The 16,374-nt window shown below is 38.0% G+C and overlaps 2 protein-coding genes across 6 annotated transcripts in view; one reads left to right on the plus strand and one right to left on the minus strand.

Moving 5' to 3' along the window:
- Positions 1–6,387, minus strand: part of LOC107658546 (tubulin alpha chain, testis-specific-like) — a gene marked incomplete at its 5' end in the record, with an annotated part of 7,616 nt that extends 1,229 nt beyond the window's left edge. Inside the window, 4 exons of the mRNA XM_016447137.1 lie at positions 2,249–2,776; positions 3,464–3,616; positions 3,706–3,854; positions 6,159–6,387. Of these exons, the coding sequence (XP_016302623.1) occupies positions 2,249–2,776; positions 3,464–3,616; positions 3,706–3,854; positions 6,159–6,387 (1,059 nt within the window). The remainder of the gene's footprint in view (positions 1–2,248; positions 2,777–3,463; positions 3,617–3,705; positions 3,855–6,158) is intronic.
- A 733-nt stretch (positions 6,388–7,120) lies between these two features.
- On the plus strand, positions 7,121–16,207 carry LOC107658634 (SEC14-like protein 2). 5 transcript variants are annotated; one of them, XM_016447258.1, is made up of 13 exons: positions 7,231–7,297; positions 7,953–8,028; positions 8,249–8,309; positions 9,019–9,062; positions 9,287–9,349; positions 9,441–9,629; positions 10,010–10,105; positions 13,522–13,582; positions 13,665–13,748; positions 13,863–13,969; positions 14,557–14,696; positions 14,844–15,013; positions 15,341–16,206. In XM_016447258.1, the coding sequence occupies exons 2-13, from the start codon at positions 7,972–7,974 to the stop codon at positions 15,442–15,444; spliced, it is 1,176 nt and encodes a 391-aa protein (XP_016302744.1). In that variant the 5' UTR covers positions 7,231–7,297; positions 7,953–7,971; the 3' UTR covers positions 15,445–16,206. The 5 variants fall into 5 exon arrangements, with proteins under 5 accessions (XP_016302742.1, XP_016302744.1, XP_016302745.1 ...); XM_016447259.1 differs by having other exon boundaries at positions 7,246–7,301; positions 15,341–16,207; XM_016447256.1 differs by lacking the exon at positions 8,249–8,309 and having other exon boundaries at positions 7,121–7,297.
- Positions 16,208–16,374: the final 167 nt, after the last annotated feature.

Raw genomic sequence — 16,374 nt, forward strand, 5'->3', positions numbered from 1 at the left:
AAATGTGGTATTTTCACATGCTTTCAGATGGAGCAGCATTTACTTCACAGAGCCGTAGTTCACTGAGAAGCTATGCAAGCAGCTGTCATTATCGTGAACGATTTCTTCGATTTCATAATCGTACGATTAGGGCTGTAACGGTATGAGATTTTCACGGTATGATAATCGTATCAGAAAATATCACGGTTATCCCGGTATATATTAAACAATTCTTATCAGTAACAATGACTCTTAAAAGAACAAGAACAAGTTATTTGAGTGAACAAATCCTTTATTACAACAAACTTGTGCGCATAAACAGTCACAGACACATATCATATATACTTTTGATTTATCCTTCCATCAGATTGCGCGTTTTACGTGACATCGTCGTTATACTGTAAATTCCATGTTCACGACTGCACCGGGATTCCCTCTGCTTCACGGAAATCATACGGCCTTAACTTATAACTTGTTATTAATGCGACACACGTTTTAACTTTTTTTTATCGGTGGGGATAGAGATATAATCTCTGTCTCTGCCATTTTCTCCGCGTATACGTGTACGTGCGTGTAAGCAGCCAAGTGAATGCAGAGTGAAGCAGCGAGTGGAAATAAGTTGCATATGAGATTGTTTTTTTCATTCATTTAAAAAAAAAACGTAGATATGCAAATGTTTACGGTATGATAACCATGCACGTTCAAACCGTGATAAACCGGCATACCGGTTTGCGTAGCTTGTCAGTGAACTACAATAATTCCTATCAGTAAAGGCTTGTGCACACCGGGATGATTATCGCGTGCGATTATCGCGACATTTAACGCCTCGTGACTAAACAAAGGCCGCCAATGTAAGTGTGCACACAGACGCGCAAAACACCAGGCGTAAAAGCATCATTTTTTTAAAAACGCCTTGGGCTCGGTTTTTTTTGTTTGACGTGCCGCATTAAAAACTGGCCGACCGATGAGATTGATGCTTTTGTTCACGTGCCTGGAGCTGCTGAAGTTACAGTAAAACAACTTGGTGGCGCTCAAGCACAAAATGGTCTTGCCGAGCACACATTGATACCTAACGACGAAGAGGAAGTAAGTAGACGAAGAAGATGCAAAACCATAGATATGCAAATGTTTACGGTATGATAACCATGCACGTTCAAACCGTGATAAACCGGCATACCGGTTTGCGTAGCTTGTCAGTGAACTACAATAATTCCTATCAGTAAAGGCTTGTGCACACCGGGATGATTATCGCGTGCGATTATCGCGACATTTAACGCCTCGTGACTAAACAAAGGCCGCCAATGTAAGTGTGCACACAGACGCGCAAAACACCAGGCGTAAAAGCATCATTTTTTTAAAAACGCCTTGGGCTCGGTTTTTTTTGTTTGACGTGCCGCATTAAAAACTGGCCGACCGATGAGATTGATGCTTTTGTTCACGTGCCTGGAGCTGCTGAAGTTACAGTAAAACAACTTGGTGGCGCTCAAGCACAAAATGGTCTTGCCGAGCACACATTTATACCTAACAACAAAGAGGAAGTAAGTAGACCAAGAAGATGCATCGAGGCAAGATGAATGTAGAGCTGCTGGTCTCATTGGTGTCTGAACACAAAGGGCTTTATGACAAACGCGACAGCGACTACAAAAATCTTGATATGAGGGAGTTGCTATGGAGAGGAATTGCAGATCATATAGGATTCGATGTGTACCGGGGTATTTCTGTTTTTCATTAAGCGCCATCTAATGTCAGGGAGTGAATTTGCACGTTCACTCGGCTCATCGCCAGCGAAAATCACTTGGGTATGAACACACAAGACGTGTCGAAAAACGTCTCGAAAAACGCTGGCGATAAGCGCGCGCGATAATCGTACCCGTGTGTACGAGGCTTAACAATGACTCTTAAAAGAACAAGAACAAGTTATTTGAGTTAAAATAACACCGCAGGGAGGCGGTGATCGATGACACAATCTGCCCAATGAGGCGGTTGAGGTTGGTGTACGTGCATTCACTCTGTGTAGTAAATGCTGCTCCATCTCAAAGCAGGTGATGGAGATTTACTACTGATTACAGAACCAGCTTTACTTACGAGATGCGCATGATAATCGCATTCGATTAATCGTGCAGCCCTAACATATTTTCACACATGCTAATATTTACACACATTACTATTGTATGCTATGTTATAGCATTATTCCACTATAACATTATTCCAACATGCGCAACTTCCACATTTACAGTTACGCATGTTAGAATAAAAGACACAGGCTGACCTTGAACCCTGTGGGACACCAGTCAACAAACTGAATGGTCCTCTTGGTCTTTATGCTTCCAATGGCAGCATTGACATCCTTTGGAACCACGTCTCCACGGTACAGCATACAGCAAGCCATGTACTTCCCGTGCCGAGGGTCGCACTTCACCATCTGATTGGCTGGCTCAAAGCAGGCGTTGGTGATTTCCATGATGGACAGCTGCTCGTGGTACGCCTTCTCTGCGGAGATCACCGGAGCATACGTGACCAGGGGGAAGTGGATGCGAGGGTACGGCACCAGGTTGGTTTGGAACTCCGTCAGATCGACATTGAGAGCTCCATCGAAGCGCAGGGAGGCGGTGATCGATGACACGATCTGGCCAATGAGGCGGTTGAGGTTGGTGTACGTGGGCCGCTCTATGTCCAGGTTGTTTCGGCAGATATCATAGATGGCCTCGTTGTCCACCATGAAGGCGCAGTCGGAGTGCTCGAGGGTGGTGTGTGTGGTCAGAACAGAATTGTAGGGCTCTACCACTGCGGTGGAAACCTCAGGAAAAATCCAACAGAAAACAGTTTGTTGTACTTGTAATGTTTTTCAGCACTGAAAGTAAGTGGTTCTTGAGTGTGTTACAAGTGGTTTCCAGGACACTGCTTTGTGGTTGCTAAGGTGTTCTACATGGTTTCATTCATGTCTGCAGCACAACTTAGTCAAGTTTACTACTAACATTGTTATCCATCGGTTTTAATTAATTATAAATAGTTATAAATAGTTATAAAAAACACATTTTATACTATTTTTCAATTAATGCAATATTTAAATTAATAATGGAGCAAAAGTACTTAAAATCCATTGAACAGAGACAAAAGTAATCAAGTTTTGTACCATTCCGATGAAGTAAAAATTAAAAATGCAAAAATGTACCAAAGGGTTAAACACAAAATAACATCCGTTGTGAACGGACCAAATGATTCAAACCATTCTTTGTCATTGATGTTGCTTTGACATGAAAATGCTTTGTTATTGATCTTATTGTGAATGATTCATCCCTGGATTTGTTTCCATTTTTGCTTTTTTGACCTTGTGATCTTTAATCAAACTAATCATAATTCGATCTTCCGGTGAAACGTCGAACTTCTTTCTGGTGATGTATAGTTCGCTCAATGATGTTGCTACTGTTGCTACTTCCATTTCATTGCGACGTTAAAGTGAAGCGAGCTGAATAAAATATGGTACCTGAGGTGCAGGGTAAATGGCAAACTCAAGCTTGGCTTTCTTTCCATGGTCAACGGACAGCTTCTCCATCAGCAGTGAAGCAAAACCTGAACCAGTTCCACCGCCAAAGCTGTGGAAGATGAGGAATCCTTGCAGTCCAGTGCACTGGTCACACTAAAAACAAAAGACACAAACTATTAATTCATCTATAAAAATGTAATTGCAATAAAAGTTGTATATCTAAATAGAGAAAAATGTCTTACCAGTTTGCGAACACGGTCAATTACTACGTCTACTATTTCCTTGCCAGTGGTATAATGGCCTCTGGCGTAATTATTGGCGGCGTCCTCTTTCCCAGTTATCAGCTGCTCTGGGTGAAACAGCTGTCTGTATGTTCCAGTTCGAACCTCATCTGAATGGGAAAAAAACTTTAAAGTGTGCATAAAAGGAGGGGGGCACCTAGATCGGACCAAAAGCGCACTTTAGATTCAATTAGGGGCAGGGGCTAATGATACTAAAGTAACACTGGGATGGTGAAAGTGGTCTCTATTTGACAGATTTTTGGAGGGGAACAGGGGCAGACTTAACCAATAAGCGAGGTAAGCGGCTGCTTAGGGCCAAGGGGAATCAGGGGGTCCCATCTGATATTGGTGAAACATTGTGTATGTGTGTTCTGGAGAGCGTTAAATGTTCACTCACCACTCAAAACACTATTATATACAGTACATTATAGATTATAACAATGTGTAGATACAATGTAATTAAGAGATTCATTGTGCAGTGCAGACAGCTTCATTGATTAACGGAATGTCGTGAGATTGCGGTGAACAAGACGTGTCGAAAAACGTCTCGAAAAACGCTGGCGATAAGCGCGCGCGATAATCGTACCCGTGTGTACGAGGCTTAACAATGACTCTTAAAAGAACAAGAACAAGTTATTTGAGTTAAAATAACACCGCAGGGAGGCGGTGATCGATGACACAATCTGCCCAATGAGGCGGTTGAGGTTGGTGTACGTGCATTCACTCTGTGTAGTAAATGCTGCTCCATCTCAAAGCAGGTGATGGAGATTTACTACTGATTACAGAACCAGCTTTACTTACGAGATGCGCATGATAATCGCATTCGATTAATCGTGCAGCCCTAACATATTTTCACACATGCTAATATTTACACACATTACTATTGTATGCTATGTTATAGCATTATTCCACTATAACATTATTCCAACATGCGCAACTTCCACATTTACAGTTACGCATGTTAGAATAAAAGACACAGGCTGACCTTGAACCCTGTGGGACACCAGTCAACAAACTGAATGGTCCTCTTGGTCTTTATGCTTCCAATGGCAGCATTGACATCCTTTGGAACCACGTCTCCCCGGTACAGCATACAGCAAGCCATGTACTTCCCGTGCCGAGGGTCGCACTTCACCATCTGATTGGCTGGCTCAAAGCAGGCGGTGGTGATTTCCATGATGGACAGCTGCTCGTGGTACGCCTTCTCTGCGGAGATCACCGGAGCATACGTGACCAGGGGGAAGTGGATGCGAGGGTACGGCACCAGGTTGGTTTGGAACTCCGTCAGATCGACATTGAGAGCTCCATCGAAGCGCAGGGAGGCGGTGATCGATGACACGATCTGGCCAATGAGGCGGTTGAGGTTGGTGTACGTGGGCCGCTCTATGTCCAGGTTGTTTCGGCAGATATCATAGATGGCCTCGTTGTCCACCATGAAGGCGCAGTCGGAGTGCTCGAGGGTGGTGTGTGTGGTCAGAACAGAATTGTAGGGCTCTACCACTGCGGTGGAAACCTCAGGAAAAATCCAACAGAAAACAGTTTGTTGTACTTGTAATGTTTTTCAGCAAGATTCATTGTGCAGTGCAGACAGCTTCATTGATTAACGGAATGTCGTGAGATTGCGGTGAACTGAAGTGAGTGACAGCTTTTAATGATTATGGAGGGAGCGCTCTTTGCGCACTTTCTAGGCTGTATAATCCTGTCTGACTGTCTCAGAACTAATGTATTAACCTCAGAGAAGAAAGTATCGTGTTTCGTGTCATGATTTTATTTGTCTTGATGCTTAAAAATGACTCGCTTGTGTGCTTTTCCTATGTGCACCAAACTGCTGCGCACTCATACAATTGCACGAATGCGATGACTGGAGATTTTTGCTTAATAATAGATTACATTTTCGATTAGTTTCTCGGCAAACCCTACCGTATGCCTTAAGAACACTTGGAATATGGAACGAGTTGCATGGGATAATTTTATGACATTTAAATCCTTTTTGTTACAATTCATTAAATGGACAAGTGCAAGCATTTTTTTTAATGTCTTCTTTTGCAATCCGAAAAAATAATAAGGTAGCCTAATATGGCTTTAGAACAGCATCAGGTTGACTAATTACTTACTTGAGTTGTAAAGGGGTAAATAAACTATGAGAGAGCGAGCAAAATAAGGGTTAGGCGTGAAAGAGCACATAGTTATTGTGTTGGGGCCCCATACCTGAAATTTGCTTAGGGCCCCAAGTCCGCCCCAGGAGGGGAAGGTTTATAAAAAATGAGAGGGCTCCATGATGTCAGCAGAAAACTTGATATTAGCCATCATTTATACAAAAAATATGAAAACGATTCTTACACTTTTATAATTATTTACAGTAGTTACACTAACGTTAACAGTAGTATGGTATTTATATGTAAATGCATCCTGACCAATGACGGTGGGTTCGAGGTCCACGAACACAGCTCTGGGTACATGTTTCCCGGCGCCGGTCTCGCAGAAGAAGGTGTTGAAGGACCGATCTCCGCCGGAGGTGGTCTGGTCGGTGGGCATGTGCCCGTCCGGTTGTATGCCGTGCTCCAGACAGTACAGCTCCCAGCACGCGTTACCGATCTGAACTCCCGCCTGACCCACATGAATGCAGATGCACTCGCGCTGAAAAAAATCAAATTAACGACAATTTGCAACGTCAAAACGTGTCTTATTTTTGCCTGCTCGTTTAATTTGTTAATTAATCATCATAATATTGATAACATTAAGCTCATACATCTGAAAAAAAAAAAAAACAACAACAACGACCGTTGCTCGGCCAATCGCTCTGCTAGTTTAACCTTTTCAGACACTGACAAATTTCCTTACCATTTTATAGGAATATTGTAAAGATATTTATTGTAACTGCGAGATAGATACGAAAGCCTTCGTGTTTACACTGGAAATAAAATTAATTGTACTTTATATTTACTTTATATTATCCTGATTTAGCTGCATAGAAAGCTCAACGTCGGTGCCGATGCCGAATCTGCCGATAAAATTGTTTTTTGAAATTAATTCGAAGGCTTTAATATGACCCCGCCCACCTTCTCTGTTATTGGTTTATCTTCTGAAACTAATTATAATATAAATGTCAGTCACTTGTTGGAGGATTATTATTGGTCCACATGTTAAATATGTAAATATAATCTTAATATAACGGGAATTTAAATTATGATAAATCGAAATCGAAATATTTCGCTGGTGTTTTTACCAGTACTGATAAATTGTAGATGTATGTTTATAAATTAAATATCGTGCAAAAAAAAAAAAAGAAGTGTAATCGTCTGTAGGGGATGTCACGGATGTAAACAACTATCCAAGTGAATGATTGCAGAACAATATCAAGGATTTGTTGTCATGCATCGTTTCTGAATGACGCTATATGTTTCATTCATTACCTCAGCAACGCGTACCTTGTCTTTTCATCAGCGAGTGACTGGGTATAAATATCAGGTGCACGAGCGCAACAACTCCATGCTGCAATATGAGCGGACGAGTAGGAGACCTCAGTCCCAAACAAACTGAGGCTTTAGCACAGGCAAGTAAATGCAAAAAAATCTTTTTTATTCCTACATTTCAGGATATTTTGACATGTTTTGAATGTCGCTCATAGTTTCGTTTACGACACACCACTGTTTACATATCAATTTTAATATCAAATATGATACACACCACCGTTCAAAAGCTTGGGATCAGTAAGTTTATGTATTTATTTATTTCAATTAATACTTTTATTAAGCAAGGATGCATTAAATTGATCAAAAGTGACCGTAAAGAAATGTATAAGATTTCAGAAGATTTCCATTTCAAATAAATGCTGCTCTTTTGAACGTTCTCTTCATTAAAGAATCCACAAAATACTGTGGCAAGCAGCACAACTGTCTTCAACACTTTCAATAATAATAATAATATTACTTCAGCAGCAAAACAGCATTAGAATGATTTCTGAAGGATCATGTGACACTGAAGACTGGAGTAATGATGCTGAAAATTAAATGATAATATTTCACAATATCACTGTTTTTACTGTATGTGTGATCAAATAAATGCAGCTTTGTTGAGACCTTTTTCAAAAACATAAAGACCCCAGATTTTGAACGGCGGTACAGTATATCCTTATATTAAATCTTCAGAGTTAACCATATTCCTGTTGAAGATTTGTTGATATATTTTAATGTCATTTGTTTGAATAGTTTCGGGAGAAAATAGCAGATGTGTTGGATCAACTGCCCAATCAAACTAACCATTACCTGCTCCGGTGGCTCAGAGGTGAGGATGGATTTTAAAATGTAATAATGCAAACATCAGAGCAGCGGGAAACAACATGGTTCTCATAAAATGTCCTTTTCTGGGAGTTTGATTTCAGGTTAACTTTTGAATGAATGTAGTGGAAGCCTGCAAAAGTTCTTGGCATTGAATTATCTCTGACTGCATGGTCATGTCCTATGGGTGACCTTATGACCCCATGAACCTGTGTGTTGATTAACAGACTGCCAGATCTACAATTATCTTTCAACAAAACACTTGCAATTATATGGAGGACAATATATGCAAGTACTCTTCCATGAAAAAAAAAGAAGTTATTTCTGAGATGTATTTAGTTTTTGCATGTCTGATTGCTTAATCCTAACCAGCTTTATCTAAAAATCAATATTGTATGTTGAGGTAGAACATCCCAAAACCATGTGTTGACTTTACTTTTTGAGAGAGAAGTTCAAGGTGATTTCTTTTGAAAGTATGCACCAATATTTATCTCTCTTCACCTGTGATTTTTGACCGTTGCAGAATTATTTGCTCTCACCCTTTGCACTACATTATAGTATAATACCTTAAAGTCCTCATCTGAATTTAGCATTTAATTGTGATTTATCTGGGAGAGAGCAGCATATTAATCTGGTATGTGCTTTACATATTTTTCTATTTTGCATTTAAATAAAAGAATCAAGACTGTAGAGTAATGCAGTTTACCAGAAAATTATTTTGTAAATAAAACAAAGATTAAAGGAGTATGTTTCACACACACACACACACACACACACACACACAAACACACACACATATATATATATATATATATATACTATTCCAGTCTTTCTAGCTCACAATTTAGTTTATTTCAATGTGTTACTTGCCATTTCTTTTAAATGATTTTCACTCAGAAATTTCTAGTAAATGTCACAAATAATTACAAAGTAATTTCTACACCATTTTTTCTGTACAGATTATACATTTGAAGTTTGATTTATTTCTTGTTTGCAGCTAGAAGCTTCAATGTCCCAAAAGCTGAGGCAATGATTAGAAAGGTAATATCACAGCTTAAATGAACTTACAGATATTTTAAAGACCTGAGTCTGTATTACAGAAACATCCTAACTCAAAATCCTGTCGTATTTGTTTAGTAACCATGATTATTTCACTTAGAAAACATTATATATATATATATATATATATAATATATTATTATATTATATATTCTGTAAAGTTTTTTCTCATTTGCCTTACATAAAACCATATCTTTGTACTCCAGCATCTGGAGTTTCGCAAGCATATGAAAGTAGACACCATCATTGACAACTGGAAGCCACCTGAGGTATGTCAGGACAGTTCAACAAAATATTTTAACATGATCTCAAAATGATAAATGCCCTGCTAACGCACATATATTGTTTTTCTCCGTCCAGGTCATTGAGTGCTATGTGGCAGGTGGAATGTGTGGCTATGATCGTGAAGGAAGTCCTATCTGGTATGATATCATCGGCCCTCTTGATCCAAAGGGCCTTTTACTGTCGGCTAGCAAACAAGACTGCCTGAGGACCAAAGTCAGAGATGCTGAACTTCTACGACAAGAGTGTGAGAAGCAGTCTAAAAAGGTACAGTCTGTCAAATAAAGACCAAATGACTAAGAAAGCACTAAAAAATAAAGGTTCTTTATTGGCATCTGTGGATCCATCAAGAAGCTTTAACATTCATGGAAACTTTCCATTGCACAAAAGGTTCTTTATAGTGGAAAAGGTTCTTTAGATTATTAAAATGTTATACATGTTATACATACAAGTACTGTTCACTGAAAGGTTATTTGGAGAACCCAAAAAATTTTTCTTCAATGGAATCTATTTTTTCAAAAGCGTAATGAGTGTAATGTGATATTTTATTATTTGAACATTCAAATCTGCTTCCCATCTGCAGTGATCTGTGATTATGTCTGAGTTTTTTTTTTTTATTATTGTTTTTGGTTGATCTTATTCATCAGCTTGGCAAATACATTGAATCAGTCACCATCATTTATGACTGTGAGGGGCTTGGCATGAAACATCTTTGGAAGCCTGCTGTTGAGATGTACGGTGAGGTAGGAACATGATGCTTTCAGTAGAGCTTGGTCATTTTGAAGCCAAATAATTATAATAATTTATGCATTTAGCAGACGCTTTTGTATAATAAGATACAAACTTTTAAAGGGGTCCTATTATACTTTTTCACTTTTTCAACTTTAGTTAGTCTGTAATGTTGCTGTTTGAGCATAAAAAAGATCTGCAAAGTTACAAAGCTCAAAGTCCTATTCAAAAGATATTTTATTCAACAGAAATCACTTTTCAAAAACTACAACGAACGACTCGTTTGGACTACAATGCATATTTTCCAGGATTTGTGATATCACAAATATCGACGAATGGGACGAGACCTGGTTGAGCTGCACTAGAGAAGGCAACGAGTGTTATCACTATGTCGGAGACATGCTAGCTTTCCCAAGGCAGACGAACTTAGAGTGGTTACAATCATCCGGGTTTAAATTGCGCTCAAATTGATTTGATTTTGACTTCTATATTTACTCTGAAGCTCGCAGGCGGCTATGGTAAGGGGCGTGACATTTCCCGACCAGGCGCCGAGTGCTGCCAATCACAGCACACACTGGCCCAGCTAACCAATCACAGCACATTACACAGCGCGTATTTCAGAAGGCGGGCCTTCATTTGATACAGGAACTATTCGAGCCGTTCATGCCAGACTGGGGAGAGAGGTGTTGTAATAATGTAAAATATGTGAAAAATAATGTGTTTTTCGAACAACCTAGTATGAGAGCCTGTTCTAGTACACCCCCAAAACAAAATCAAGACTTTGTAAAAGAGCATAATAGGACCCCTTTAACATTGCTCTAAATAATTGTTTGTATATTACTGTGACCTACTGTGACACATAGAGCAGGGGTGTCAAACTCAATTCCTGGAGGGCCGGAGCCCTGCAGAGTTTAGATTCAACCTTAAACACACCTGATCCATCTAATCAAGTCCTTCAGGCTTATTTGAAAACTACATGGTATGTGTGTTGGAGCAGGGTCCTAACATAGAGCTTTGGTGCATGAACTTTAATCCTTCTTTTTATTTGCCGGTCAATATATAATAATAAGAAATTATATTAAAGAAATAGTTTACCTATATATGAAAATTTGCTGAAATTTTACTCACCCTCAGGCGATCCAAGATGGACATTAATTTCTTTATTCATCAGGACAGATTTAGAGAAATTCAGCATTACATCACTTGCTCACCAATGGATCCTCTGCAGTGAATGGGTGACGTCAGAATGAGAGTCCAAACAGCTGATAAAAACATCACAATAATCCACAAGTAATCCACACCACTCCACTCCATCATTTAATGTCTTGTGAAGTGAAAAGCTGTGTTTGTAATATACAAATTAATCTTTTTATTGGCTAAAATACGAGTCAATAATATAATCTCCAGTGAAAATGTCATCTCATCTGAATCAGGAGAGAAATCTGCACAGATCAAGCACCGTTTACAAGAGAAAACAGTTCAGAGCAGTTCTAAACAAATATGGATTTTGATGTGGCAACAGAGGTTGGACTTTTTCACTGGAGTGTTATTATGGATTATGGCTCATATTTTGTCCAGAAGCGATGGTTTAAAGTTAAAGTGCCTTAATGATGGATTTGTTTCTTACAAATTGCGTGGATTACTTGTGGATTATTATGATGTTTTTTTCAGCTGTTTGGACTCTCATTCTGACGGCACCCATTCACTGCTGAGGGTCCATTGGTGAGCAAGTGACGTAAAATGCAAAATTTCTCCAAATCTGTTCAGATGAAGAAACAGAAACAGAAAGTAAATTAACAGATAGATTACAACTACGCTATGTGGATATCCAAATTATATTGAAGCGGTATCCAACTTTTTTTGTTTGGATTTTAAATTTGCATTTTAATCTTTGATAAAATATGCATGCAGTTGTTATGTCGGAGCATTGAAAGTGAGTTTGTCTCTTATCACCACGCAAATAGAAACAGTTCAGTAGTTCAAAATTTTAAATTATACATAAACCATTAAGTAACAATCAGACTGTCAGATGTGCAGGGCTGGCTGCAGTTCCCATAGGAGCTCTTTGCTATCTGAGACTAAACAGTGTTAACTACCACATGAAGCTATCCATGTTGCCTGAGGGCCTTTTTACATCTGACACCCATTCAATGAACTGGTGTAAAGAAAGAAAGAAATCTAAAAAGTTTAATTTACGCATCCGCAACTAGAGCTAGTGTGAGCCAGATAGAGTACAGCCACAGTATTTATCTGTTTACCTTTTTTACTTTTTGCTCATGTCAACCTTCCTGTAGACTTGAATGAGTGGTGTCTCCTCCACCACCATCAGGCTCTGAAATTGGTTTCTTTATACGGAGTATTTTGCAATATATGTGCAGACTATGTATGTAATATCTCGACAGTGCTATGTCTCTTCATTGGGGTGTTTTTGTGCACATTGCATTGCAGTGTGTTGGAGCAGGGTCCTAACATAGAGCTTTGGTGCATGAACTTTAATCCTTCTTTTTATTTGCCGGTCAATATATAATAATAAGAAATTATATTAAAGAAATAGTTTACCTATATATGAAAATTTGCTGAAATTTTACTCACCCTCAGGCGATCCAAGATGGACATTAATTTCTTTATTCATCAGGACAGATTTAGAGAAATTCAGCATTACATCACTTGCTCACCAATGGATCCTCTGCAGTGAATGGGTGACGTCAGAATGAGAGTCCAAACAGCTGATAAAAACATCACAATAATCCACAAGTAATCCACACCACTCCACTCCATCATTTAATGTCTTGTGAAGTGAAAAGCTGTGTTTGTAATATACAAATTAATCTTTTTATTGGCTAAAATACGAGTCAATAATATAATCTCCAGTGAAAATGTCATCTCATCTGAATCAGGAGAGAAATCTGCACAGATCAAGCACCGTTTACAAGAGAAAACAGTTCAGAGCAGTTCTAAACAAATATGGATTTTGATGTGGCAACAGAGGTTGGACTTTTTCACTGGAGTGTTATTATGGATTATGGCTCATATTTTGTCCAGAAGCGATGGTTTAAAGTTAAAGTGCCTTAATGATGGATTTGTTTCTTACAAATTGCGTGGATTACTTGTGGATTATTATGATGTTTTTTTCAGCTGTTTGGACTCTCATTCTGACGGCACCCATTCACTGCAGAGGATCCATTGGTGAGCAAGTGACGTAATGCTACATTTCTCCAAATCTATTCTGATGAACAACAAACTCATCTACATCTTGGATAGCCTGAGGGTGATTAAATTGTCAGCAAATTTTCATTTCACTCATTTTAAGGCACCATTTTACAGTCTCAAATTAAATATGGTATCTTCCATTACTAAAATCCATCTTAACATCTAAAATTGTCACATTGTGATATTATCTTTGGCTTTTCATCCAATTTATCCCCTGCAGATTCTGACTATGTTTGAGGAGAACTATCCAGAGAACCTAAAAAAGGTGCTTTTAATCAAAGGTGAGTAATCGTTGCACCAGTTAAATTACATCACTGTGAGATTGTTTAATAATAAACAGTTCTGAAATTATTCTTTCTACAGCCCCTAAACTCTTCCCTATTGCATATAACTTGGTCAAACACTTTTTGCGTGAGGAAACAAGGCAGAAGATTGCTGTGCTGGGTTGTAAGTTGTCTAGTTAAGACAAACATCACGATACTGTTGACTTTGGTGTGTAACTCATCCTGCATGAATGACACCTCATGAATGGCAATTTCTCTTGCGATCTCCACCTTCCAGCCAACTGGAAAGAGGTGTTGAGGAACTATGTGGATGCAGATCAGTTACCTGCGGTTTACGGGGGATCCATGACTGATCCTGATGGAAACCCTCTCTGTAAGACCATGGTGAGGTTTACTAGTGAACAGAAGATTACCACTTCAAATAGGAATCAAAAATTTGGGGTCAATCTTTAAAAAAAATAATTAAGAAATTAATACTTTTATTCACTGAGGATGCATTAAATTGGACAAAAGTGACATTTAAGTAATTTATAATGATACAAAAGATTTCTATTTCAAATAAATGCTGAACTTTCTGTTCATCAAAGAATCCAGAAAAAAAAATGTAGTCCAAAAAAAGCAGTAATATTAGTAATAAGAAGCAGCAAATCAGCATATTAGAATGATTTCTGAAGGATCATGTGACACTGAAGACTGGAGTAATGATGCTGAAAATTCAGCTTTTCATCACAGAAATAAATTGCATTTTAAAATATATTACAATAGAAAACAGTTCTTTTAAATAGTAATAATATTTCACAATTACAGTTTTTTCTGTATTTCTGATCAAATAAATGCAGCCTTGGTGACCATAAGAGTCTTATTTCAAAAACATTTTAAAAAATCTTACTGACCCCCCAAACTTTTGAATGGTAGTCCATTCAGAATACCAATATTTAGTTGTCTTTACTCATCTGACGTCTTCCTCTCAGTTACGTTATGGTGGCGTAGTGCCGAAGTCGTACTATGTGCGGGACTCCATCAAAGTGAAGTATGACCAGTTTATCACAATTAGCCGTGGCTCCTCGTACCAGCTAGATTATGAGGTGCTCTTTCCAAACTGCGTACTACGGTAAGTACCATTTGTAAGTGCTAATAGTTATGCATAATTGTTTAGCAAAATAGCATGCAATATACTCCATATGTATGCTACTATTGGATTTTGAGCATAGCCTGTCTTCATTCCTTTGTGGTTAAACTAGTTTTTTTCTCATTCTAGATGGCAGTTTGCAAGTGAGGGGTCTGATATTGGTTTTGGACTTTTCCTGAAGACAAAAGGGAATGAGACAAAGAAAGCAGAAGCCATGCGGGAAATACTGCCTACCGAACGTTACAATTCCCACCTAGTTCCAGAAGATGGATCCTACACCTGTGAGGAATCAGGCATCTGTACGTTTGTTTTGAATTTGACATTTGAGTTTTTTATGGAAGCTTGTTTCCGCCATGGAATAAAATCAAAAGGTAATTGATCTTTTTATCTCACAATTCAGACTTTTTTTCTCAAAATTCTGAGAATTGCAAGATATAAAGTCAGATTTGTGAGATTAAAAAAAATCACAATTCTGAAAAAAAAAAAAAAAAGTCTGAATTGTGAGATAAAAAGTCGCAATTACCTTTTTTACATTTTTTTTATCTTGTGGCAGAAACAAGCTTCCATAGTTTTTGGTGCTATTCCAGTTATTTATTATTATTTTATAATTTTATTTTTCTCTATAGATGTGGTATGGTTTGACAACACTTATAGTGTGCTTCATTCAAAGAAAGTCAGCTTCACCGTGGACGTGCTTCTACCTGAAGGACATACAGGAAAACAAGCATAAAACTCGACTGGAATCAGACTTTGTCATATATCCATTAGCATTAGATGAGATTACTCATGTCCTTACATTACCTGTGAAATGCATGGACTTTGAGCACACTGTTTAAACACAGGAAATCAGAACTACTAGATTAGTGTTTTTTTTATTTCAAAGTTTTTAGATAATTATGCTCTCTGTAAGCTAATTATTATAGATGGTTATTAAAAATCGATTGTGTGCAAGCAGTTCCTAAAGGATGTTGTATGAACCGTTTCCAGTATTTGAATTACAATTGTGTAAGACAAACGGAAGCAGTGTAGACTGATTCGGACTGTAAAGCATAACATATTTGGTCAGTAGACACTTTCCTTAATGTGAAATAATTAGGAATATAAAATATTGAGAATATCTCTCAATGAATAGGACACTGAATTACAGCAATTATAATACAACCGAACTCATGTCAGCGCATTTAATGGGTAAATCCTTCTGTAATAGCAAGATTATAGTAATCCTTGAAATATTTAGTTATTGCAGCCACTTCTATCATTTTTGAGAATGTTTTAAATGTGCACATAATTATTCACTAATCTGAGAATAAAATGCATTTAAGAAAACACACTATGTTGATGAGTTCATGTTTATTTGTAACACTAGAGGACGCACTTGCATCATATTTTACCGAGGTTGAAATGCAGTGACGTCAATAGACACAATGACATTGATTTTACACTCTTCCATTAACAACAAATCCACCGATGTGTTACATTATGGCAGTTTATTGCCGTTGATTAATTTACTTTTCATTACTATTCTTACGCGATGATAGTATTTATTCTACTGCTTTTATTTTATACTGATAATGAAAAATAATTAAAAAATTGTACTCATTATTTAAGCATTAAAATTGGTTGAAAATATGATTGTCATTAAATTACTATTTTTCTAAAT

Source organism: Sinocyclocheilus anshuiensis, unplaced genomic scaffold (genome assembly GCF_001515605.1).
Source record: "Sinocyclocheilus anshuiensis isolate Anshui unplaced genomic scaffold, SAMN03320099.WGS_v1.1 scaffold343, whole genome shotgun sequence".
NCBI lineage: Eukaryota > Metazoa > Chordata > Actinopteri > Cypriniformes > Cyprinidae > Sinocyclocheilus > Sinocyclocheilus anshuiensis.